Source organism: Motacilla alba, unplaced genomic scaffold (genome assembly GCF_015832195.1).
Source record: "Motacilla alba alba isolate MOTALB_02 unplaced genomic scaffold, Motacilla_alba_V1.0_pri HiC_scaffold_35, whole genome shotgun sequence".
Lineage (NCBI taxonomy): Eukaryota > Metazoa > Chordata > Aves > Passeriformes > Motacillidae > Motacilla > Motacilla alba.
The window spans coordinates 75842-101861 of NW_024037447.1; the positions used below are offsets into that span (position 1 = coordinate 75842).

The 26020-nt window shown below is 41.8% G+C and overlaps 2 protein-coding genes across 3 annotated transcripts; one reads left to right on the forward strand and one right to left on the reverse strand.

The window, feature by feature from the left end:
* The first annotated feature begins 202 nt into the window (after positions 1-202).
* On the forward strand, positions 203-20397 carry SGF29 (SAGA complex associated factor 29). Of its 2 annotated transcripts, XM_038126645.1 has the most exons (9): positions 203-358; positions 1495-1570; positions 1655-1727; positions 3133-3197; positions 3362-3491; positions 6896-7042; positions 10925-10960; positions 17433-17595; positions 19564-20397. In XM_038126645.1, the coding sequence occupies exons 1-9, from the start codon at positions 284-286 to the stop codon at positions 19678-19680; spliced, it is 882 nt and encodes a 293-aa protein (XP_037982573.1). In that variant the 5' UTR covers positions 203-283; the 3' UTR covers positions 19681-20397. The 2 variants fall into 2 exon arrangements, with proteins under 2 accessions (XP_037982573.1, XP_037982572.1); XM_038126644.1 differs by lacking the exon at positions 10925-10960 and having other exon boundaries at positions 204-358.
* On the reverse strand, positions 20343-25847 carry LOC119696798 (structure-specific endonuclease subunit SLX1-like). The gene is made up of 5 exons (XM_038126646.1): positions 25647-25847; positions 23067-23118; positions 22008-22310; positions 21489-21619; positions 20343-20530 (listed from the first exon to the last, which is right to left on the reverse strand). Exons 1-5 carry the CDS (start codon positions 25811-25813, stop codon positions 20416-20418), a joined length of 768 nt encoding a protein of 255 aa, XP_037982574.1. The 5' UTR covers positions 25814-25847; the 3' UTR covers positions 20343-20415.
* Between the last annotated feature and the right edge of the window lie 173 nt (positions 25848-26020).

Sequence of the window (26020 nt, forward strand, 5' to 3'; positions counted from 1 at the left end):
GCGGAGAATCCATATTAGGAGATGGAGGGCGTGGCTTTACCAGGAGGGAATCCTTTTAAGAAAATTTGTGGGCGTGTTTTAAGATGGTGTTAATAATAATATGTAGGCGTGGTTGTCTACCATATAAGGAGAAAAGGCGTGTCTTTAACCATATATGGTGCGTTATGGGCGTGGTTTATACCCACTCTGAGGCGGTGCCGCCATTTTGTCCCGCCCCTCCTTCCTCCCGCTGCTCCCCTCAGGAGCCGCAGCCATTTTGTCCCCCCCCCCCTCCATCCCCGTCATGGCGCTGGTCTCGGCCGATTCCCGCATCGCGGAGCTGCTGGGGGAGCTGCACCAGCTCATTAAACAGACGCAGGTACCGCAATTTAATTCAGGATATTTAAATTTTCTTTCAGAATTTCTCTTTCTTTCTTAGGCTCCCCCATTTTCCATCCCCGATCCCCGTTTGCTTCGCTTTTCCCCTATTTGTCCACACCGGTCCCGTTATTTCTCTCCTTTTTCCCCTCACGGACCCCCAAAATCAGCCATTTCATCCGAAAATCACCTCTTCCCGTCACGGATCCCAAAAATCACCCATTTCACCCCCAAATAAACTTTTTTTCCCCTCACGGACCTCTTGTTTTTCCCTCATTTCCCCTCAGGAATTTGCATTTTCCCGTCACGAATTTGCATTTTCCCCTCACAAACCCCACGTTTCCCCTCAAAATCTCCGGGTTCTCTTCACAAACCTCACAAAATCACCCATTTTTAGCCCTAAAGCGTTCATATTACCCAAAAATCGAGCATGTCTAGTTTTAAAATCACCTATTTTACCATAAACCTGGCAATTCCTCCTGCAAAATGGCCCATTTTATACCACATTCCCAAATTTTACTCTAAAATTGACCGATTTCACCATAAAATTGACCTTTTCTTGCCCCCAAATCACCTGCTTCTACCCCAAATTCCTCTTAATTGACTAAAATCCCCCTCAAATCCCCATTTTCCCTCCTTTTTCCCCCTCAAAATCGCCTTTATCCCTCCCAATCCCTCATAATCCCCAATTTTTGTCTTCTTAAATCTGCTTTTATTGTCTCCAACCCCCAAAATCCCTCATTTTTCCCTCAAAAATCTCCATCTCTTAACTCCAGTCCCCCAAATCCCTCATTTCCTTCCTAAAAATCTCCATTTATTAGCTCCAACTCCTCAAAACCCCTCATCTTTCCCTCAAAATTTCCTATTTTTTAATTCCTACCTCTCAAAATCCCTCATTTTCCTTCCTAATTCTCCATTTATTAACTCCAACCTCCAAATTTCCCAATTTTTCCCTCATAACTCCCCCTTTATAAACCCAAAACTCCTCTTTTCCCTCCTTTTTTTCCTCATTTCCCCCCCTTTTCCTCTCCTTTTTTTCCTTATTTCCCCCCTTTTTTCCCTCATTTCCCCTCTTTTTCCCCAACTTTCCCCCTTTTTTCCTCATTTCCCCAATTTTTCCCCCAACTTTCCCCTCAGGAGGAACGCTCCCGCAGCGAGCACAACCTGGTGAACATCCAGAAGACGCACGAGCGGATGCAGACGGAGAACAAAAGTAACAAATTCTGGGATTTAGAGGGAATTTCAGGGGGGATTTTGGGGGTTTTTGGGACATTTTGACCCCCAAAATCCCCTTCAGTTTCCCCCTATTACCGCACCAAGCTCCGAGGGCTCTACACCACAGCCAAGGCCGACGCCGAGGCCGAGTGCAAGTGAGTCCAGAATTCCCATTTTTAAACCAAAAAAACCCCCAAATTCCTCAAATTTTTGTTTTATCCCTTCAGATTCCCATCTCATCCCTTCAAATTCCCACTTTTTTTCTCTCAGACTTCCACTTTTCCCCTCAGATTTCTGCTTTATTGCTCAAGATTTCCACTTTTTCCCCTCAGATTCCCACTTTTCCCCTCAGATTTCTGCTTTCTGTCCTCAGATTTCTGCTTTTTTCTCTCAAATTCCCTCTTTATCCCTTCAAATTCCCACTTTTCTCCCTCAGATTTCTGCTGTTTCCCTGCTAATTTCCCCTTTTCTCCCTCAGCTTCCCACTTTTTTCCCCTCAGATTCCCATTTTTCCCTTCAAATTCCTTCTTTACCTCTCCAGATTCCCACTTTTTGCCCTCAGGTTTTTTTTTTTCCACCTCCAATTTCTGCTTTTTCTCTCAAATTCCCTCTTTATCCCTTCAAATTCCCACTTTTCCCCCTCAGATTTCTTTTCCCCCTCAGATTTCTGCTGTTTTCCTGCTAATTTCCACATTTTTCCCTCAGATTTCTGCTTTTCCCCCTCAGATTCCCACTTTTTGCCCTCAGATTTCTGCTTTCTGTCCTCAGATTTCTGCTTTTTTCTCTCAAATTCCCTCTTTATCCCTTCAAATTCCCACTTTTCTCCCTCAGATTTCTGCTGTTTCCCTGCCAATTTCCCCTTTTCTCCCTCAGCTTCCCACTTTTTTCCCCTCAGATTCCCACTTTTCCCTTCAAATTCCTTCTTTACCTCTCCAGATTCCCACTTTTTGCCCTCAGGTTTTTTTTTTCCACCTCCAATTTCTGCTTTTTCTCTCAAATTCCCTCTTTATCCCTTCAAATTCCCACTTTTCCCCCTCAGATTTCTTTCCCCCCTCAGATTTCTGCTGTTTTCCTGCTAATTTCCACATTTTCCCCTCAGATTTTTGCTTTTCCTCCTCAGATTCCCACTTCTTCCATCAAATTCCTCCTTTATCTCTCCAGATTCCCACTTTTCTCCCTCAGGTTCCTACTTTTCCCCCTCAGATTCCCGCTTTTTGCCCTCAGATTTTTTTTCCACCTCCTATTTCTGCTTTTTCTCTCAAATTCCCTCTTTATCCTTTCAAATTCCCACTTCCCCCTCATTTCCTCTTTCCCCCTTCAGATCTTCTCTTTTTCCTCTCAAATTTCTCCTGTTTCCCTGCTAATTTTCCTTTCCCCCCCCACATTTTCCCCTCACAATTCCCTCCTAATTTTCCCCAAAACCCCTCATTCTCCACCCCCTCCTCCCCTCTTTTTCCCCCAAAACCCCCCCTTTTCTCTCCCCCACCCCTTCCCACCTTCCAAACTCCACTTTTTCCCCCATTTTTTACCTTTTTTCCCTCATTTTTTTGTCCCCCTCAGCGTCCTCCGGAGAGCTCTGGATAAAATCGCCGAGATCAAATCCCTGCTCGAGGAGCGCCGCATCGGTACGGCCGCTAGGGGGCGCTACTACACCGCTCCCCTCACGGCCGGAAAAAAGGCGGGAAACGCCTCAAACCCCTTCAAAACCCTCAAAATTCCGCCCAAATCCCACAAAATTTGGTGGAATTTGGTTGTTTTTTATTTTTAATTTTTATTTTTTTAATTCCAGCGGCAAAAATCGCCGGGATTTACAGCGAGGCAGAGCCGCCCAGGAAGACGATGAGGAGGGGGGTGCTGATGACGCTGCTGCAGCAGTCGGCCATGACGCTGCCGCTGTGGATTGGGAAGCCCGGGGAAAAGTGAGGAAAAATTGGGGAAAATATGGGTAAAAATGGGAATTTTGGGGAATAATAAGGGTTTTGGCAGGGTAAAGAGGAGAAAAATGGGATTTGGGGGGAAGAAATTGAGATTTGGGGGGAATAAAAGGAGATTTCAGGGTGCTGAGGATGGTGCTGCTGTGGAGGGGGAAGCCTGGGGAAAAGTGAGGAAAAATCGGGGAAAAAAATGGGAATTTTGGGGAATAATGAGGGTTTTGAGAGGGTAAAGAGAGATTTGGTTAAAAAAAGGGGGATTTTGTGGGGAAAAATGGGGAATTTGGAGGGAAAAAGCAGGGGGTTGTGGTGCCAGTGATGCTGGCGCTGTGGATTGGGAAGGCCGGGGAAAAGTGAGGAAAATTGGGGGAAAATTGGGGAAAAAATGGGAATTTTGGGGAATAATAAGGGTTTTTGCAGGGTAAAGAGGAGAAAAATGGGATTTGGGGGGAAAAAACGGGGAATTTGGGGCGAAGAAATTGAGATTTGGGGGGAATAAAAGGAGATTTCAGGGTGCTGAGGATGGTGCCGCTGTGGATTGGGAAGGCCGGGGAAAAGTGAGGAAAAATTGAGGAAAAAATGGGAATTTTGGGGGATAATGAGGGTTTTGGGAGGGTAAAGAGAGATTTGGTTAAAAAAAGGGGGATTTTGTGGGGAAAAATGGGGAATTTGGAGGGAAAAAGCAGGGGGTTGTGGTGCCAGTGATGCTGGCGCTGTGGATTGGGAAGGCCGGGGAAAAGTGAGGAAAAATGGGAAAAAATTGGGAAAAAATAGGAATTTTGGGGAATAATAAGGGTTTTTGCAGGGTAAAGAGGAGAAAAATGGGATTTGGGGGGAAAAACGGGGAATTTGGGGGGAAGAAATGGAGATTTGGGGGGAATAAAAGGAGATTTTTGGGTAATTTTGGCGGAATTTTTAGGAATTTTTGGACAGATTTGGGGGAATTTTGGGGGATTTTTATGGGGAATTTGAGGGGATTTTTGTGGGAAATGTTGGAATTTTTGGGAAATTTGGTGAATTTTTGGGAATTCTTGGGGGAATTTTTGGGAATTTAGGGGAATTTTTGGGGGGAATTTTTGGGAATTCTTGGAATTTTTGGGGGGAATTTAGAGGAATTTTGGGGGGAAATTCTTGGGGGAATTTTCGGGAAAATTTGGTGAATTTTTGGGAATTCTTGGGGGAAGTTTTGGGAATTCAGAGGAATTTTGGGGGAAATTTTGGTGAACTTTTGGGAATTCTTGAGGGAATTTTTGGGAATTCTTATGGGAAATTTTGGTGAATTTTTGGGAATTTAGAGGAATTTTTTGGGGGGAAATTTTGGTGAATCTTTGGGAATTCTTGGGGGATTTTTTTGGGAATTCAGAGCAATATTTTTGGGGCGGAATTTTTCCAAATATTTGGGAAAACTTGGTGAATTTTTGGGAATTCTTGGGGGAATTTTTGGGAATTTAGAGGAACTTTTGGGGGGAATTTTGGGGAAATTTTGGTGAAATTTTGGGAATTCTTGGGGGAATTTTGGGGGGAATTTTTGGGAATTCAGAGGAATTTTTTTAGGGAAACTTTGGAAATATTTGGGAAAATTTGGTGAAATTTTGGGGGAATTTTTAGGAATTTTTTGGGGGGAGTTTTTAAAAATATTTGGGAAATTTTGGTGAATTTTTGGGAATTCTTGGCGGAATTTTTGGGAATTTTTGGGGGAATTTTTGGGAATTCTTGTGGGAATTTTTGGGAATTTAGAGGAACTTTTGGGGGGAATTTTGGGGCAATTTTTGGGAATTCTTGGGGCAATTTTTGGGATTTCTTGGAGGAATTTTTGGAAAAATTTGGGAAACTTTGGTGAATTTTTGGGAATTTTTGGGGGAATTTTTGGGAGTTCTTGGGGGAATTTTTGGGAATTTAGAGGAACTTTTGGGAGGAATTTTGGGGCAATTTTTGGGAATTCTTGGGGCAATTTTTGGGATTTCTTGGAGGAATTTTTGGAAAAATTTGGGAAATATTGGTGAATTTTTGGGAATTTTTGGGGGAATTTTGGGGGGAATTTTTGGGAAATTTTGGTGAATTTTTGGGAGTTCTTGGGGGAATTTTTGGGGGGAATTTTTGGGAAATTTTGGAGAATTTTTGGGAATTCTTGGGGGAATTTTTGGGAATTCTTATGGGAAATTTTGGTGAATTTTTGGGAATTCAGAGGAATTTTTTGGGGGAAATTTTGGTGAATCTTTGGAAATTCTTGGGGGATTTTTTTGGGAATTCAGAGCAATATTTTGGGGCGGAATTTTTCCAAATATTTGGGAAAACTTGGTGAATTTTTGGGAATTCTTGGGGGAATTTTTGGGAATTTAGAGGAACTTTTGGGGGGAATTTTGGGGAAATTTTGGTGAAATTTTGGGAATTCTTGGGGGAATTTTGGGGGGAATTTTTGGGAATTCAGAGGAATTTTTTTAGGGAAACTTTGGAAATATTTGGGAAAATTTGGTGAAATTTTGGGGGAATTTTTAGGAATTTTTTGGGGGGAGTTTTTAAAAATATTTGGGAAATTTTGGTGAATTTTTGGGAATTCTTGGCGGAATTTTTGGGAATTCTTGGCGGAATTTTCGGGAATTTTTGGGGGAATTTTTGGGAATTCTTGTGGGAATTTTTGGGAATTTAGAGGAACTTTTGGGGGGAATTTTGGGGCAATTTTTGGGAATTCTTGGGGCAATTTTTGGGATTTCTTGGAGGAATTTTTTGGAAAAATTTGGGAAATATTGGTGAATTTTTGGGGGAATTTTGGGGGGAATTTTTAGGAAATTTTGGCGAATTTTTGGGAGTTCTTGGGGGAATTTTTGGGAAAATTTGGGGAAATTTGGTGAATTTTTGGGAAATTTGGTGAATTTTTGGGAATTCTTGGGGGAATTTTTGGGAATTCAGAGGAATTTTTGGGGAGAATTTTTGGGAAATTTTGGTGAAATTTTGGGAATTCTTGGGGGAAATTTTGGGAATTCTTGGGGGAATTTTGGGGGGAATTTTTGGGAATTTAGAGGAATTTTGGTGGGAAATTTTTGGAAATATTTGGGAAAATTTGGTGAGTTTTTGGGAATTCTTGGGGGAATTTTTAGGAATTTTTTGGGGGTAGTTTTTAAAAATATTTGGGAAAATTTGGTGAATTTTTGGGAATTCTTGGGGGAACTTTTGGGAATTCATAGGATTTTTTTGGGGCGAATTTTTCCAAATATTTGATAAAACTCGGTGAATTTTTGTTGAATTTTTGGTGAATTTTTATGGAGAACTCCCGAACTTTCCCCCGGAATTTCGAGGGAACCTTTGGCGATTCCGGACAATTCCGCGGCGGGATTCCAGGGAACTTTGGGGCTATTTTTAGGGCGATTTCAACGGGGATTTTTTATCCCCCCCAGGCCTCCTCCGCTCTGCGGGGCCGTCCCGGCCGCCGGGGACTACGTGGCCAAGCCCGGGGACAAAGTGGCCGCCAGGGTGAAGGCGCTGGAGGGCGACGAGCAGTGGATCCTGGCCGAGGTGGTCAGCTACAGCCACGCCGCCAACAAGTGAGTCGCCGCCCAAAATCCCCTTTTTTCAGCCCAAAAATCCCATTGGTGGGGCAAAATTGGATTTTTCCGGGCAAAATTCGCTTTGTTCGACCTCGAAATTTGCTTTTTTGGCCTTGAAATTCACTTTCTCGGGGCAAAATTCACTTTATTTGATCTCAAAATTCATATTTTTGCCCTCAAAATTGACATTTTTGCCCTCGAAATTTGCCTTTTTGGGCTCAAAATTCACTTTTTCAGGGCAAAACTCGCTTTATTCGACCTCAGAATTCATATTTTTGCCCTCAAAATTTGCTTTTTCACCTCAAAATTTGCATTTTTGGCCTCAAACTTCACTTTTTTCCCTCAAAATGGAATTTTTCCAGCCAAAATTCACTTTATTCCACCTCAAAATTCAAGGTTTTGCTCTCAAAATTTGCATTTTTGGCCTCAAAATTTACTATTTCACCTCAACATTCGCATTTTTGCCCTCAAAATTTGGATTTTAGCCCTTAAAATTCACTTTCTTAGGCCAAAATTCACTTTTTTACCTCAAAATTTGCTTTTTTGCCCTCAAAATTTGCTTTTTTAGGCCAAAATTCACTTTATTTCACCTCAAAATTTGCTTTTTTGCCCTCGAAATTTGCATATTTGCCCTCAAAATTCGCTTTTTCAGGGCAAAATTCACTTTATTCCACCTCAAAATTTGCTTTTTTGCCCTCAAAATTTGCTTTTTTACCTCAGAATTTGCATTTTTTACCCTCAAAAGTTGCATTTTAGCCCTTAAAATTCACTTTTTTACCTCAAAATTTACTTTTTCCGGGCAAAATTCACATTATTTCACCTCAAAATTTGCATTTTTGCCCTCAAAATTCACCTTTTGCCCTCAAAATTTGCATTTTTACCTCAAATTTTGCTTTTTTCCCCTCAAAATTCACTTTTTTGGCCTCAAAATTCACTTTCTTGGGGCAAAATTCACTTTTTTCGACCTCAAAATCCGCGGTTTTGGCCTCACAATTCACATTTTTGCCCTCAAAATTCTCTTTTTTAGGCCAAAATTCACTCTTTTATCTCAATATTTGTATTTTTGCCCTCAAAATTCACTTTTTTGGCCTTGAAATTCACTTTCTGGGGGCAAAATTCACTTTATTTGATCTCAAAATTCATATTTTTGCCCTGAAAATTCACTTTTTTAGGCCAAAATTCACTTTTTTACCTCAAAATTCGCCTTTTTGCCCTCAAAATTCGCCTTTTTGCCCTCAAAATTTAATTATCAGGCCAAATTTCACCCTATTTTACCTCAAAATTCACATTTTTGCTCTCAAAATTTACATTCTTGCCCTCAAAATTCAATTTTCAGGCCAAATTTCACCCTATTTTACCTCAAAATTCACATTTTTGCTCTCAAAATTTGCATTCTTGCCCTCAAAATTCACTTTTTTAGGCCAAAATTCACTTTTTTACCTCAGAATTTGCTTTTTTGCCCTCAAAATTTGCAGTTTAGCCCTTTAAATTCACTTTCTTAGGCCAAAATTCACTTTATTACCGCAAAATTTGCATTTTTGCCCTGAAAATTTACTTTTTAGAGCAAAAATTCGCTTTATTCGACCTCAAAATTCACATTTTTGCCCTCAAAATTTGCACTTTTGCCCTCAAAATTCACTTTTTTGGCCTTGAAATTCACTTTCTGGGGGCAAAATTCACTTTATTTGACCTCAAAATTCATATTTTTGCTCTCAAAATTCACTTTTTTAGGCCAAAATTCACTTTTTTTACCTCAAAATTAGCATTTTTGTCCTCAAATTTTGCTATTTTTGCCTCAAAATTCACTTTTTCAGGCCAAAATTCACTTTGTTGGGTTTAAAATTGGATTTTTTGTGCTCAAAATTCACTTTTTTTGGGCCTAAATTCCATTTTTTTTGGCTGGAAAAATCCCAATTTGGCTGGAAAATTCCCAAATCTGGGTGGAAAATTCCCAATTTTGGTGGAAAATTCACAATTTTTGGGCTCAAAATTCCCAATTTTTGGAATCAAAATTCCCAATTTTTGGAATCAAAATTCCCAATTTTTGGCTGGAAAATTCCCAATTTTTGGGTGGAAAATTCCCAATTTTTGGAATCAAAATTCCCAATTTTTGGCTGGAAAATTCCCAATTTTTGGGTGGAAAATTCCCAATTTTTGGGCTCAAAATTCCCAATTTTGGCTGGAAAAATTCCCAATTTTTGGGCTCAAAATTCCCAATTTTTGGCTGGAAAATTCCCAATTTTTGGGCTCAAAATTCCCAATTTTGGGGTGGAAAATTCCCAATTTTTGGGCTCAAAATTCCCAATTTTTGGCTGGAAAATTCCCAATTTTTGGGCGGAAAATTCCCAATTTTGGGGTGGAAAATTCCCAATTTTGGCTGGAAAATTCCCAATTTTTGGCTGGAAAATTCCCAATTTTTGGCTGGAAAATTCCCAATTTTGGGGTGGAAAATTCCCAATTTTGACTGGGAAATTCCCAATTTTTGGGCTCAAAATTCCCAATTTTGGGGTGGAAAATTCCCAATTTTTGGGCTCAAAATTCCCAATTTTTGGCTGGAAAATTCCCAATTTTGGCTGGAAAATTCCCAATTTTTGGGCTCAAAATTCCCAATTTTGGGGTGGAAAATTCCCAATTTTTGGGCTCAAAATTCCCAATTTTTGGGGTCAAAATTCCCAATTTTGGGGTGGAAAATTCCCAATTTTTGGGCTCAAAATTCCCAATTTTGGCTGGAAAATTCCCAATTTTGGGGTGGAAAATTCCCAATTTTTGGGCTCAAAATTCCCAATTTTGGCTGGAAAATTCCCAATTTTTGGGCTCAAAATTCCCAATTTTTGGGCGGAAAATTCCCAATTTTGGCTGGAAAATTCCCAATTTTGGGGTGGAAAATTCCCAATTTTTGGCTGGAAAATTCCCAATTTTTGGGCTCAAAATTCCCAATTTTGGGGTGGAAAATTCCCAATTTTTGGGCTCAAAATTCCCAATTTTTGGCTGGAAAATTCCCAATTTTTGGGCTCAAAATTCCCAATTTTGGGGTGGAAAATTCCCAATTTTTGGGCTCAAAATTCCCAATTTTTGGCTGGAAAATTCCCAATTTTTGGGCTCAAAATTCCCAATTTTTGGGTGGAAAATTCCCAATTTTGGGGTGGAAAATTCCCAATTTTTGGGCTCAAAATTCCCAATTTTGGCTGGAAAATTCCCAATTTTTGGGCTCAAAATTCCCAATTTTTGGGTGGAAAATTCCCAATTTTGGGTGGAAAATTCCCAATTTTTGGGCTCCAAAATTCCCAATTTTGGTGGAAAATTCCCAATTTTTGGGCTCAAAATTCCCAATTTTTTGGGTGGAAAATTCCCAATTTTTGGGTGGAAAATTCCCAATTTTTGGCTGGAAAATTCCCAATTTTTGGGTGGAAAATTCCCAATTTTGGGCTCAAAATTCCCAATTTTGGCTGGAAAATTCCCAAATTTGGCTGGAAAATTTCCAATTTTGGTGGAAAATTCCCAATTTTTGGGCTCAAAATTCCCAATTTTTGGGTGGAAAATTCCCAATTTTGGCTGGAAAATTCCCAATTTTGGGTGGAAAATCGGGAATTTTGGGTGGAAAATCAGGAATTTTGGCTGGAAAATCGGGAATTTTGGCTGGAAAATCGGGAATTTTGGGTGGAAAATCGGGAATTTTGGCTGGAAAATCGGGAATTTTGGGTGGAAAATCGGGAATTTTGGGTGGAAAATCGGGAATTTTGGGTGGAAAATTGGGAATTTTGGCTGGAAAATTGGGAATTTTGGGTGGAAAATTGGGAATTTTGGGTGGAAAATCGGGAATTTTGGCTGGAAAATCGGGAATTTTGCCCTCTGAGTTTGGGTTTTGCCGCCTCCCCCCAGGTACGAGGTCGACGACATCGACGAGGAAGGCAAGGAGTGAGTGAGGACAAAAATCCCCAAAATTCGCCTTCAAAGGCCCCAAAATCCTCCCAAACCGCCCCCAAAAAATTCCCAGATTTTCCCCCAAAAAATCCCAATTTTTCTTCATAAAAATTCCCATTTTTCCCCATAAAAATCCCAATTTTCCCCCAAAAATATCCCATTTTTTCCCCTAAAAATCCTAATTTTCCCCCAATTTTTTCCCTCCTAAAAATCCCAATTTCCCCCCAATTTTTCCCATAAAATTCCCAATTTTTCCCCATAAATATCCCATTTTTTCCCTCAAAAATTCCCATTTTTTGCCCTAAAAAAAATCACATTTTCCCCCATAAAAACTCCCATTTTTCCCGCTAAAAAATCCCAATTGTTCCCCATAGAAATCCCAATTTTTCTCTAAAAAATTCCCAATTTGCCCCAATTTTCCCCAATTTTTCCCATAAAAATCCCAAATTTCCCCCAAATTTTTCCCCATAAAAATTCTAATTTTCTCTATAAAAATCCCAATTTTCCCCCAATTTTTCCCCATAAAATTCCCAATTTTTCCCCAATTTTTCCTCATAAAATTCCCATTTTTCCCCCTAAAAATCCCTAATTGTTCCCCATAAAAGTCCCAAATTTTCCCCATTTTTCCACATAAAAATCCCAATTTTCCCTAATTTTTCCCCTAAAAATCCCATTTTTTCTTATAAAAATTCCAATTTTTTTTCCCATAAAATTCCCAATTTTCCCCCTAAAAATCCCAAAATTTTCCCAATTTTTTTTCCTGATTTTTCCCCTAAAAATCCCAATTTTCCCCGTAAAAATCCCAATTTTCCCCCAATTTTTTTCCCAATTTTTCCCATAAAAATCCCAATTTTTCCCCAATTTTTTCCCATAAAAATCCCATTCTTCCCCCAATTATTTCCCATAAAATTCCCAATTTTTCCCTATAAAAATTCCCAATTTCCCCCCAATTTTCCCCTATAAAAATCCCAATTTTTCCCCATAGAAATCCCAATTTTCCCCCCAAAAATTCCCAATTTTTCCCCATAAAATTCCCAATTTTTCCCCACAAAAATCCCAATTTTTCCCCAATTTTTTCCGTATAAAAATCCCATTTCCCCCCCAATATTTCCCTTTAAAAATCCCAATTTTTTCCCATTTTTTCCCCTAAAAATCCCAATTTTTTCCCCAACTTTTCCCCAATTTTCCCCTTAAAATTCCCAATTTTCCCCCTAAAAATCCCAGTTTTCCCCTAAATTTTCCCCCTAAAAATCCCAATTTTTTCCCATAAAAATCCCAATTTTTCCCCAATATTTTCCCATAAAAATCCCAAATTTTCTCCAATTATTTCCCATAAAATTCCCAATTTTTCCCTATAAAAATCCCAATTTTCCCCCAAATTTTTCCCCATAAAATTCCCAATTTTTCCCCAATTTTTCCTCATAAAATTCCCATTTTTCCCCCTAAAAATCCCTAATTGTTCCCCATAAAAGTCCCAAATTTTCCCCATTTTTCCACATAAAAATCCCAATTTTCCCTAATTTTTCCCCTAAAAATTCCATTTTTTCTTATAAAAATTCCAATTTTTTTCCCATAAAATTCCCAATTTTCCCCCTAAAAATCCCAAAATTTTCCCAATTTCTTTTTCCTGATTTTTCCCCGAAAAATCCCAATTTTCCCCGTAAAAAATCCCAATTTTCCCCCAACTTTTCCCCAATTTTCCCCTATAAAATCCCAATTTTCCCCCAATTTTTCCCTATAAAAATTCCCAATTTCCCCCCAATTTTCCCCTATAAAAATCCCAATTTTTCCCCATAAAATTCCCAATTTTCCCCCCTAAAAATCCCAGTTTTCCTTATAGAATTACCAAATTTCCCCTAAAAAAATCCCATTTTCTCCCCTAAAAATCCCATTTTTTCCCCATAGAAATCCCAATTTTCCCCCAAAAAATTCCCAATTTTTCCCTATAAAAATTCCCAATTTCCCCCAATTTTCCCCTATAAAAATCCCAATTTTTCCCCAAAAAAATTCCCAATTTTTCCCCACAAAAATCCCAATTTTTCCCCAATTTTTTCCGTATAAAAATCCCAATTTTCCCCCAACTTTTCCCCAATTTTCCCCTATAAAATCCCAATTTTCCCCCAATTTTTCCCTATAAAAATTCCCAATTTCCCCCCAATTTTCCCCTATAAAAATCCCAATTTTTCCCCATAAAATTCCCAATTTTCCCCCCTAAAAATCCCAGTTTTCCTTATAGAATTACCAAATTTCCCCTAAAAAAATCCCATTTTCTCCCCTAAAAATCCCATTTTTTCCCCATAGAAATCCCAATTTTCCCCCAAAAATTCCCAATTTCCCCCCCCAAAATTCCCAATTTTTCCCCACAAAAATCCCAATTTTCCCCCAATTTTTTCCGTATAAAAATCCCATTTCGCCCCCAATATTTCCCTTTAAAAATCCCAATTTTTTCCCATTTTTTCCCCTAAAAATCCCAATTTTTTCCCCAACTTTTCCCCAATTTTCCCCTTAAAATTCCCAATTTTCCCCCTAAAAATCCCAGTTTTCCCCTAAATTTTCCCCCAATTTTTCCCCATAAAAATCCCAATTTTCCCCCAATATTTTCCCATAAAAATCCCAAATTCCCATTTTTCCCGCTAAAAAATCCCAATTGTTCCCCATAGAAATCCCAATTTTTCTCTAAAAAATTCCCAATTTGCCCCAATTTTCCCCAATTTTTCCCATAAAAATCCCAAATTTCCCCCCAATTTTCCCCATAAAAATCCCAATTTTCCCCCAAATTTTTCCCCATAAAATTCCCAATTTTTCCCCAATTTTTCCTCATAAAATTCCCATTTTTCCCCCTAAAAATCCCTAATTGTTCCCCATAAAAGTCCCAAATTTTCCCCATTTTTCCACATAAAAATCCCAATTTTCCCTAATTTTTCCCCTAAAAATCCCATTTTTTCTCATAAAAATTCCAATTTTTTTCCCATAAAATTCCCAATTTTCCCCCTAAAAATCCCAAAATTTTCCCAATTTTTTTTCCTGATTTTTCCCCGAAAAATCCCAATTTTCCCCGTAAAAAATCCCAATTTTCCCCCAATTTTTTCCCAATTTTTCCCATAAAAATCCCAATTTTTCCCCATAAAAATCCCATTTTTCCCCCAATTATTTCCCATAAAATTCCCAATTTTTCCCTATAAAAATCCCAAATTTCCCCCAATTTTTTCCCATAAAAATCCTATTTGTCCCCCAATTTTTCCCCATAAAGATCCCAATTTCCCCCCAATTTTCCCCTATAAAAATCCCAATTTTTCCCCATAAAATTCCCAATTTTTCCCCACAAAAATCCCAATTTTTCCCCAATTTTTCCCCGTATAAAAATCCCATTTCCCCCCCAATATTTCCCTTTAAAAATCCCAATTTTTTCCCATTTTTTCCCCTAAAAATCCCAATTTTTTCCCCAACTTTTCCCCAATTTTCCCCTTAAAATTCCCAATTTTCCCCCTAAAAATCCCAGTTTTCCCCTAAATTTTCCCCCTAAAAATCCCAATTTTTTCCCATAAAAATCCCAATTTTCCCCCAATATTTTCCCATAAAAATCCCAAATTTTCTCCACTTATTTCCCATAAAATTCCCAATTTTTCATTATAAAAATTCCCAATTTTCCCCCAAATTTTTCCCTATAAAAATCCCAATTTTCCCCATAAAATTCCCAATTTTCCCCCCTAAAAATCCCAGTTTTTCCCCATAAAATTCCCAATTTCCCCCCAATTTTTTCCCTATAAAATTCCCAATTTTCCGCCAATTTTCCCCCTAAAAAATCCCAATTTTCCCCCAACTTTTCCCCAATTTCCCCCCATAAAATCCCATTTTTTCCCCACAAAAATCCCAATTTCCCCCCAATTTTTCCCCCCAAAAATCCCATTTTTTTCCCAATTTTTCCCCACTTTTTTCCCTATAAAAATCCCATTTTTTCCCAATTTTCCCCCAATTTTTTCCCTATAAAAATCCCATTTTTTCCCAATTTTCCCCCTATAAAAATCCCATTTTTTTCCCAATTTTCCCTCAATTTTTTCCCTATAAAAATCCCATTTTTTCCCAATTTTCCCCCAATTTTTTCCCTATAAAAATCCCATTTTTTCCCAATTTTCCCCCTATAAAAATCCCATTTTTTTCCCAATTTTCCCCCACTTTTTTCCCTATAAAAATCCCATTTTTTCCCAATTTTTTCCCTATAAAAATCCCATTTTTTCCCAATTTTCCCCCACTTTTTTCCCTATAAAAATCCCATTTTTTCCCAATTTTTTCCCTATAAAAATCCCATTTTTTCCCAATTTTTTCCCTATAAAAATCCCATTTTTTCCCAATTTTCCCCACTTTTTTCCCTATAAAAATCCCATTTTTTTCCCAATTTTCCCCCTATAAAAATCCATTTTCCCCCCAATTTTCCCCCACTTTTTTCCCTATAAAAATCCCATTTTCCCCCCAATTTTCCCCCTATAAAAATCCCATTTTTTCCCAATTTTCCCCCTATAAAAATCCCATTTTTTCCCAATTTTCCCCCACTTTTTTCCCTATAAAAATCCCTTTTTTTTCCCAATTTTTCCCCAATTTTTTCCCTATAAAAATCCCATTTTTTTCCCATTTTTTCCCAATTTTCCCCCTATAAAAATCCCATTTTCCCCCCAATTTTCCCCCAATTTTTTCCCTATAAAAATCCATTTTCCCCCCAATTTTTCCCCACTTTTCCCCCTATAAAAATCCCATTTTTTCCCAATTTTTCCCCCAATTTTTTCCCTATAAAAATCCCATTTTTTTCCCAATTTTTCCCCAATTTTCCCCCTATAAAAATCCCATTTTTTCCCAATTTTCCCCCACTTTTTTCCCTATAAAAATCCCATTTTTCCCCAATTTTCCCCCTATAAAAATCCCTTTTTTTTCCCATTTTCCCCCTATAAAAATCCCATTTTTTCCCAATTTTCCCCCTATAAAAATCCCATTTTTTCCCAATTTTCCCCCATAAAAATCCCATTTTTTTCCCAATTTTCCCCCAATTTTTTCCCTATAAAAATCCCATTTTTTCCCAATTTCCCCCCAATTTTTTCCCTATAAAAATCCCATTTTTTTCCCAATTTTCCCCCAATTTTCCCCCTATAAAAATCCCATTTTTTCCCAATTTCCCCCCACTTTTTTCCCTATAAAAATCCCATTTTTTTCCCAATTTTCCCCCATAAAAATCCCAAATTTTCCCCAACTTTTCCCCATAAAAATCCCAATTTTCCCCCAATTTTTTCCTGACAAAATTCCCACATTTTCCATAAAATTCCTAATTTTTTCCCATAAAATTCCTCATTTTTCCCCCTAAAAATCCCATTTTCCCCCTAAAAAAATCCCAATTTTCCCCCCTAAAAATCCCAAATTTTTCCCAATTTTTTCCCCGATTTTCCCCTATAAAAATCCCAATTTTTCCGCAACTTTTCCCTAATTTTTCCCCATAAAAAATCCCAATTTTTCCCCCTAAAAATCCCATATTTTCCCCTAAAAATCCCAAATTTTCCCCAATTATTTCCCATAAAATTCCCAATTTCCCCCCAATTTTTTCCCTATAAAAATCCCAATTTTCCCCCAATTTTTCCCTATAAAAATCCCATTTTTCCCCAATTTTCCCCCTTCTAAAAATCCCATTTTTTCCCAATTTTTTCCCTATAAAAATCCCATTTTTCCCCAATTTTTCCCCACTTTTTTCCCTATAAAAATCCCATTTTTTTCCCAATTTTCCCCCTATAAAAATCCCATTTTTTCCCAATTTTTTCCCTATAAAAATCCCATTTTTTTCCCAATTTCCCCCCACGTTTTTCCCTATAAAAATCCCATTTTTTCCCAATTTTTCCCCAATTTTTTCCCTATAAAAATCCATTTTTCCCCCAATTTCCCCCCACTTTTTTCCCTATAAAAATCCCATTTTTTCCCAATTTCCCCCCAATTTTTTCCCTATAAAAATCCCATTTTTTCTCAATTTCCCCCCAATTTTTTCCCTATAAAAATCCCATTTTTTTCCCAATTTTTCCCCAATTTTTTCCCTATAAAAATCCATTTTCCCCCCAATTTTCCCCCACTTTTTTCCCTATAAAAATCCGATTTTTTTCCCAATTTTTCCCCTATAAAAATCCATTTTTCCCCCAATTTCCCCCCACTTTTTTCCCTATAAAAATCCCATTTTTTCCCAATTTTTTCCCTATAAAAATCCCATTTTTTCCCAATTTTCCCCCATTTTTTTCCCTATAAAAATCCCATTTTTCCCAATTTTTACCCTATAAAAATCCCATTTTTTCCCAATTTCCCCCCACGTTTTTCCCTATAAAAATCCCATTTTTCCCCAATTTTCCCCCCTATAAAAATCCCATTTTTTCCCCAATTTTCCCCCTATAAAAATCCCATTTTTTCCCCACTTTTCCCCCCTAAATCCCATTTTCCCCCCGTTCAGGCGCCACACTCTGAGCCGCCGCCGCATCATCCCCCTGCCCCAGTGGAAAACCAACCCCGAGACCGACCCCGAGGCGCTGTTCCACAAGGACCAGCTGGTGCTGGCCCTGTACCCGCAGACCACCTGCTTCTACCGCGCCCTCATCCACGCCCCGCCCCAGCGCGTGAGTGCCCGACCCAAAATCCCCGGAATTCGCCCCAAAAATCCCCCCGAAAATGAGGAATTTTGGGAAAAAAATCCAGAAATCCCTGCGGCCGCTAGGGGGCGCTGTGCGAGCTAGGAAGGGGTTGCTAAGGGGCGGAGCTTGTTGCTAGGGAGCTGTTAGGAAGTTGCTAAGGGGCGGGGATTGTTGCTAGGGAGCTGTTAGGGGGTTGCTAAGGGGTGTGGCTTGTTGCTAGGGTGCTATTGCCATATAAGGGGGTTGCTAAGGGGTGTGGCTTGTTGCTAAGAGAGGTATTACCATATAAGGGAAATGCTGAGGTAGTGCTTTTTAAGGGGTTGCTAAGGGGTGTGGCTTGTTGCTAAGGGAGGTATTACCATATAAGGGAAATGCTGAGGTAGTGCTTTATGAAGGGGTTGCTAAGGGGTGTGGCTTGTTGCTAAGGGAGGTATTACCATATAAGGGAAATGCTGAGGTAGTGCTTTATGAGGGGTTGCTAAGGGGTGTGGTCTGTTGCTAGGGTGCTGTTGCCATATAAGGGGGTTGCTAAGGGGTGTGGCTTGTTGTTAAGGGAGTTATTGCCATATAAGGGAAATGCGGAGGTATTGCTGTATGAGGGGTTGCTAAGGGGTGTGGCCTGTTGCTATGGTGCATCATTGTCATCTATGTTGTGTGACCCCGAAATCCCCGGAATTCGCCCCGAAAATCCCCCCGAAAATGAGGATTTTTGGGAAAAAAATCCAGAAATCCCTGCGGCCGCTAGGGGGCGCTGTGCGAGCTGGGAAGGAGTTGCTAAGGGGCGGAGCTTGTTGCTAGGGAGCTGTTAGGGGGTTGCTAAGGGGTGTGGCTTGTTGCTATAGGAGCTAATACCATATAAGGGGGTTGCTAAGGGGTGTGGCTTGTTGCTAGGGTGCTATTGCCATATAAGGGGGTTGCTAAGGGGTGTGGCTTGTTGCTAAGGGAACTAATACCATATAAGAGGGTTGCTAAGGGGTGTGGCTTGTTGCTAAGGGAGGTATTGCCCTATAAAGGAAATGCTGAGGTAGTGCTTTATGAGGGGTTGCTAAGGGGTGTGGCTTGTTGCTAAGGGAGGTATTACCATATAAGGGAAATGCTGAGGTAGTGCTTTATGAGGGGTTGCTAAGGGCAGGGCTTGTTGCTAGGGTGCTGTTGCCATATAAGGGGTTGCTAAGGGGTGTGACTTGTTGCTAAGGTGAGTCATTGACATCTATGTGGTGTGACCCCAAAATCGACCCAAAAATCCCCCCAAAAATGAGGAATTTTGGGAAAAAAACCCAGAAATCCCTGCGGCCGCTAGGGGGCGCTGTGCGAGCTAGGAAGGAGTTGCTAAGGGGCGGAGCTTGTTGCTAGGGAGCTGTTAGGAAGTTGCTAAGGGGCGGGGATTGTTGCTAGGGAGCTGTTGGGGGTTGCTAAGGGGTGTGGCTTGTTGCTAGGGGAACTCACCATATAAGGGGGTTGCTAAGGGGTGTGGCTTGTTAAGGGAGTTATTGCCATATAAGGGAAATGCTGAGGTAGTGCTTTTTAAGGGGTTGCTAAGGGGTGGGGCTTGTTGCTAGGGGAATTAATTCCATATAAGGGTGTTGCTAATGGGTGTGGCTTGTTGCTAAGGGAGGTATTACCATATAAGGGGGTTGCTAAGGGGTGGGGCTTGTTACTAAGGTCAGCCATTGCCATATAAGGTGGTTCTTAAGGGGCGGGGCTTGTTGCTTGGGGGCTGTTAAGAGGTTGCTAAGGGGTGGAGCCTGTTGCTAGGGCAGCTAATACCTTTTAAGGGGGTTGCTAAGGGGCGTGGCTTGTTGCTAAGCAAAGACATTGCCTTTTAAGCAGTTGCTAGGGGGTGTGGCTTGTTGCTATGCACCTGTTACCTTATAAGGGCATAATTTAAGGGCATGGCGTATTTTTAATTAAAATTTTCGCCAAATAATCGAATTTTTTCCCCAAATTTCGCAGCCGCAGGATGATTATTCGGTGCTTTTCGAGGACACCTCCTACGCCGACGGGTACTCCCCGCCCCTGAACGTGGCCCAGCGCTACGTGGTGGCCTGCAAAGAGACCAAAAAAAAGTGAAAATCGGGGGAAAACGACCCAAAATTTGGGTAAAACGACTCAAAATTGTGAAAGGGCGGCCCAGAATTAGCGGGGGAGGGGAAAATGGGAAAAAAATTGGGGTTTTGAGGGGTAAAAATGGAATTTAAATGGGAAAAAATGAAAAAAAATATTTTTTTTTAATGGGGAAAAATTGGGATTTTTCTGGTGAAAATTGGGGTTTCTGGGGGGAATAAATGGGAATTTTGAGGGGAAAACTTGGACTTTTTTGGGGGCACAAATAAGGGTTTTATGGGAAATAACGTGGTTTTCGTAAAAGAGAAATTGGGATATTTTAGAGGAAAAAATTGGGAGTTTTATGGGGAAAATGTTTTTTTTTTTTTAGGGAAAAAAAGGAGAATTTTGAGGGGAAAATTAGGAGTTTTGTGGTTAAAATTATTAAGAAGAGCCCCAAAATTTGGGGTAAAAATCCCCAATTTTTTGGGAGGGGTTGAAAGATTTCAAAAAATGACTTTGAGGAAAAAGAACGGGAAAAAAAGTGAAAAAAAAAAGGTAAAAAATTAGTAAAAAACGGAATTCGACGTCACAAAATGGCGGCCAAAAGGGGAGGGGCAAGAGGGAAATGACATCATAGGGGTGTGGCCCAACAAGCCATACTCATTTAATAACGATAAACAAATTAATTATATTGTAATAAATAAGTTTTATTAATAATAAATTAATTAAAAACGATAAAAACTCATTGTGGGCGTGGTTTCATGTGGGGGCGGAGCTTGGGATGATGTCATCAGGCTCTGCCCACTCTTCTTCAGGCTCCGCCTCTCCCAGGCAGCGGCGAATCAGATCTCCCCACAGGAGGTGGGTGTGGCACCTGGGGGTGGCGTCAGAGTGAGGACACACCCCCTTGCTCAAGCCCCGCCCACACCAGCTATTTCCTTATTAGGAAAACCCACCCATAGCAACAAGCCCCGCCCCTTAGCAACCTCTTGAAAACTTTCCTTATAAGGAAAATGCTTCCCTAGCAACAAGCCCCGCCCCTTAGCAACCTCTTGAAACCGTTCCATATATGGAAAATCCTCCCATAGCAACAAGCCCCGCCCCTTAGCAACCTCTTGAAACCTTTCCTTATAAGGAAAATGCTTCCCTAGCAACAAGCCCCGCCCCTAAGCAACAATAAAAACCTTTCCTTATAAGGAAAATCCTCCCATAGCAACAAACCCCGCCCCTTAGCAACGACTTAAAACCTTTCCTTATAAGGAAAATGCTTCCCTAGCAACAAGCCCCGCCCCTTAGAATCTACTTAAAATGTTTCTATATAAGAAAGATCCTTCCATAGCAACAAGCCCCGCCCCTTAGCAACAACTTAAAACCTTTCCTTATAAGGAAAATCCCCCCATAGCAACAAGCCCCGCCCCTTAGCAACAACTTAAAAGCTTTCCTTATAAGGAAAATCCTCTCCTAGCAACAAGCCCCGCCCCTTAGCAACCACTTAGACAACTTCCTTATAAGGTAAAGCATTCCTAGCAACAAGCCCCACCCCCTAGCAACAGGCTCCACCCCCTGGTAGCCATCTTGGTGCAGTTCCGTATAGAGAAAATAGGAGGCCAAACAAGCCCCGCCCCCTAGAAATAATACACCTTATATGGTTAAAAGTACCCTGGCAACAAGCCCCACCCCCTAGCAACCATTTGAATCCTTTCCTTATAAGGAAAAAAGGCCTTAAAACAAGCCCCGCCCCTCGGCAGCCATCTTGAAATGTTTCCTTATAAGGTAAAAACCTCTGAACAGCAAGCCCCGCCCCCAAAGACAAACCCCGCCCCCTTTTTCACCTGGGACAGGCGCCCCCTACTGGCAGCAGCTGCAGCGGCTCCAGGGCCAGGAAGAGCCGGGCCAGGCACGGGGGATGGGCGGCCATGTTGCACTGGGGGCGGGGACAGCGCAGGAGGGGCGTGGCCTGCGCCTAAAAGGGGCGTGGAAAGGTAAAAACCCTGAATATCCTTCCCCAAAGTGCATAAATTTGCATTTTAAACATTTTAGCTCCACCCCATCAAAGTTTCAAGCTTTAAGCCCCTCCCACTTTGACCCACACCCAGTTAAGCTCCACCCATTTCAAGCCCCTCCCACTTTGAAATGGCATTTATGCTCCGCCCACTTAAAGGTTAATCAAGCCACACCCATTTTAGCCCCACCTACCTCATTAATTCCCCTGAACTCCTCCCCTTCATAAACCACACCCATCTTAAGCCCCACCCACATCACCAAGCCAATCTAAGCTCCTCCCCCTTTTAAACTTCACCCCTTTTAGCCCCACCCGTTTAAGCCCCGCCCCTTTAAGCCACTCCTCTTACCTCGCCACACAGGCCACACCCACAATTCTCCACCTCCACCTCTTGGCTCCGCCTCTTTCTCCTTTTAAGGCGTGGCAGCCCCGCCCACTCCTCCTCTACCACGTGCGGGGGCGGAGCCAACTCCAGGGCGGGGCGCGGTGGGCGGAGCCAGCAGATTTTAAGCGGGAGGCGGGACCAGGGTGGGGCCCGGAGGAGGCGGGGCAGGAGGCGGAGGGCGAAGCTGATTGGCTGCTCCCGGGGGCGGCGGGTGGGCGGGGCCAAGAGGCTGCGGGAGGAGTTTGGGTGTTGCCACGCCCACTCGAACTAGAAGAAAGGGGCGGAGCTTAAGTGGGTGGGGATTTCCATGAAGGGGAGGGGTTTTGTTGGGGTTAATGAGATGGGCGGGGCTTAAGTGGGTGGAGCTACTTTGTGGGTGGGGTTAAAATAAGTGGGCGGAGTTAAAATAAAGGGTAAATGAGTGGGAGGAGCTTTTGGGGCGGGGCTTAAATAGTTTTAAAAGGTGGGAGTGGCTTAAATGGGGTGAGGCTTATGTGGGCGTGGCTTAGGGTGGGGCTTAAAGGGGTGGAGGTTAAGTGGGTGGAGCCTTAAATAATTGACTGGGCGGGGCTTAGTGGGTGTGGCTTAGAATTGTCAATCATTAGGTGGGTGGGGCTTAAAGATAGGCAAAAGTGGGTGTGGTTAAATTTAGTGGGAGGGGCTTAAAGGAATGGAGCTTCATTGGGCGGAGCTTAAATTTGTATTTTATCAGCGGGAGGGTCTTTAATTAAAAGAGGAGGAGTTTAAATATATGTTAATGAGGTGGGTGGAGCTTAAATGGGTGAGGTCTTATAGGTGGGAGGAGCTTAACAGGGATGACTTTTAATTGGGTTTAATAATGTGGGCGGAGCTTAGATGGGTGGGGTTTAAAAGTGGGAGGGGCTTAAAGGAAGAGTTGTATAATTAATATTAGCATTGTGGGCGGGGCTTATAGGGGTGGGGTTTGGAAGTGGGGGGGGCCTGGAGTAGGGGTTTGGTGTGTTTTAATGAGGTGGGCGGGGCTTAAGAGAGGGCGTGGCTCACCCTGAGGGCGGCGACGTCGGAGGGGAAGCCGTGGACGAAGAGTTCCATTTCCCTTTTATGGAAAAAAAACCAAATTAAATTCATTTTAAATTGGAAATAACTAATCAGGCTAATTCATTTACAACTCATTAGCATATTTTCCCACCCGAAACCCCCTTAGGGCCCCTCCCAGACCCTTTTTAACCTCTCCAAATCCTCCTTAAACCCCCTAAATCCCCCTGAAACCCCCCCAAATTCTCACCAAAACCCCTGAAACGCCCCAAATCCCCTTTGAAGTCCCCAAATCGCCCAAAAATTCCACTTAAATCCCGTTTAAACTGCCCCAAATCCCTCTTAAATCCCCCCAAAAAATCCTACTTATACCCCCAAAACCCCCTTAAATCCCATTAAAAACCCCCAAATCCCTCTTTTAATCCCTTTAAATCCCTCAAAATCCCCCTTAAATCCCCCTTTTGATCCATTTAAACTCCCACAAACCCCCCTTAAATCCCATTAAAAACCCCCAAATCCCCCTTTTAATCCCTTTAATCCCCCCAAAACCCCTCAGACCCCCCCAAGACCTCCCTCAAACCCATTAAAACTCCCTTTAAACCCCCCAAATCCACCTTAAATCTCATTAAACCCCCCCAAATCCCCCTTTTAATCCCTTTAAATCCCTTGAAACTCCCCCAAACCCCCCTTAAATCCCATAAAACCTCCCGAAATGCCCCTTTAAAGCACATAAAATCCCATTAAACCCCTAAAACCCCCCTTAAATCTCCCTTTTATTCCCTTGAAACTCCCCCAAATCCACCTCAAATCCCATTAACGCCCCCAAATCCCCATTTTATTCCCTTTAAACTCCCACAAACCCCCCTTAAATCCTCTTCAATCCCACTAAAACCCCTCAAATCCCCATTTGAATCAATTTAAACCCCCTTTAAACCCCTCAAAACCCCTCAGACCCCCCTAAGATCTCCGTTGAACCCATTAAAACCCCCTTTAAACCCCCATATTCCCCCCAAATGCCATGAAAACCCCAAAAACCCCCTTTTAATCCCTTTAAATGCCTTTAAACCCCTCAAAAACCCCCTTAAATCCCCCTTTTATTCCCTTTAAACTCCCACAAACCCCCCTTAAATCCCATTAAAAACCCCCAAATCCCCCTTTTAATCCCTTTAATCCCCCCAAAACCCCTCAGACCCCCCCAAGACCTCCCTCAAACCCATTAAAACTCCCTTTAAACCCCCCAAATCCACCTTAAATCTCATTAAACCCCCCCAAATCCCCCTTTTAATCCCTTTAAATCCCTCAAAATCCCCCTTAAATCCCCCTTTTGATCCATTTAAACTCCCACAAACCCCCCTTAAATCTCATTAACCCCCCCAAATCCCCCTTTTAATCCCTTTAAATCCCTTGAAACTCCCCCAAACCCCCCTTAAATCCCATAAAACCTCCCGAAATGCCCCTTTAAAGCACATAAAATCCCATTCAACCCCTAAAACCCCCCTTAAATCTCCCTTTTATTCCCTTGAAACTCCCCCAAACCCACCTCAAATCCCATTAACACCCCCAAATCCCCCTTTTATTCCCTTTAAACTCCCCCAAACCCCCCTTAAATCCTCTTCAATCCCACTAAAACCCCTCAAATCCCCATTTGAATCCATTTAAACCCCCTTTAAACCCCTCAAAACCCCTCAGACCCCCCTAAGATCTCCCTTGAACCCATTAAAACCCCCTTTAAACCCCCATATTCCCCCCAAATGCCATGAAAACCCCAAAAACCCCCTTTTAATCCCTTTAAATGCCTTTAAACCCCTCAAAAACCCCCTTAAATCCCCATTTTATTCCCTTTAAACTCCCCCAAACCCCCGTTAAATCATCTTCAATCCCATTAAACCCCCTTTAAACCCCCTTTAAATCCCTTTAAACGCCCCTTAAACCCCCCAAAACCCCTCAAACCCCCCATGATATCCCTTAAACCCAAAAAAACCCCCTTTAAACCCCCCAAATCCACCTCAAATCCCATTAAACGCCCCCAAATCCCCCTTTTAATCCACTTAAACCCCCAAAAACCCCTCAGACCCCCCCAAGACCTCCCTTAAACCCATTAAAACCCCCTTTAAACTCCCCATATTCTCCTAAAATCCCATTAAACCCCCCCAAATCCCCCTTTTAGTTGCTTTTGATCCCTTTAAACCCCTCAAAACCCCCCTTAAATCCCCTTTTATTCCCTTTAAACTCCCCCAAATCCACCTCAAATCCCATTAACCCCCCCAAATCCCCCTTTTAATCGCTTTTAATCCCTTTAAACTTCACCAAACCCCCCTTAAATCCCATTAAACCCCCTAAACCCCCCCTTTTAATCCCTTTAAACCCCCAAAACCTCTCAGACCCACCCAAGATCTCCCTTAAACCCATTAAACCCCCCCCTTAAGCCCCCCAAATCCACCTTAAATCCCATTAAACGCCCCCAAATCCCCCTTTTAATCCCTTTAAACCCCCCAAAACCCCCCTTAAACCCCCTTTTAATCCCTTTAAACCCCCCATATTCCCCTCAAATCCCATTAAACCCCCCCAAATCGCCCCCCATCCCCCCACCAGGGCCCTCTGCCGCTGGTCCTGCGGGCTCCCCCTCTCCTCCTGCCGCCGTTGTGCTGCCGGAGGCGCCGCCGCGGATCCACCGTGAACCCCACGTAGGTTCGGCCCCGGCCCCGGCCCCGGGGAGCGGCGGAGCGCAGCAGATACACCGCCCTCATGGCCGCCATCGCCGGCCCACAATGCCCAGGGGCAACTTCCGGTCTAAAGCCAGCACTTCCGCCTCGGTAAGAGGGAGGATTTGTGCCACGGTACCCACAATGCATTGCGCAAGGTGGAGGCGCTTCCGGGTTTTTGCCACGGTAAAGATGGCGGAAATATTTGCCTCGGTACCCACAATGCATTGCGCCAGAAAGAGGCGCTTCCGGGGTTTTTGC

Excerpts from the sequence above, each read along its gene's own strand:
- SGF29 (XM_038126645.1), top strand. The coding sequence starts at position 284 with ATGGCGCTGGTCTCGGCCGATTCCCGCATCGCGGAGCTGCTGGGGGAG. Across the intron at positions 7,043-10,924 it reads TACAGCCACGCCGCCAACAA|GTACGAGGTCGACGACATCG; the intron begins GTGAGTCGCCGC and ends GCCTCCCCCCAG. Across the intron at positions 10,961-17,432 it reads ATCGACGAGGAAGGCAAGGA|GCGCCACACTCTGAGCCGCC; the intron begins GTGAGTGAGGAC and ends CCCCCCGTTCAG.
- LOC119696798 (XM_038126646.1), bottom strand. The coding sequence starts at position 25,813 with ATGGCGGCCATGAGGGCGGTGTATCTGCTGCGCTCCGCCGCTCCCCGG. Across the intron at positions 22,311-23,066 it reads CCGACGTCGCCGCCCTCAGG|TTCGAGTGGGCGTGGCAACA; the intron begins GTGAGCCACGCC and ends CCTTTCTTCTAG. Across the intron at positions 20,531-21,488 it reads GTAGGGGGCGCCTGTCCCAG|GTGCCACACCCACCTCCTGT; the intron begins GTGAAAAAGGGG and ends CGCCACCCCCAG.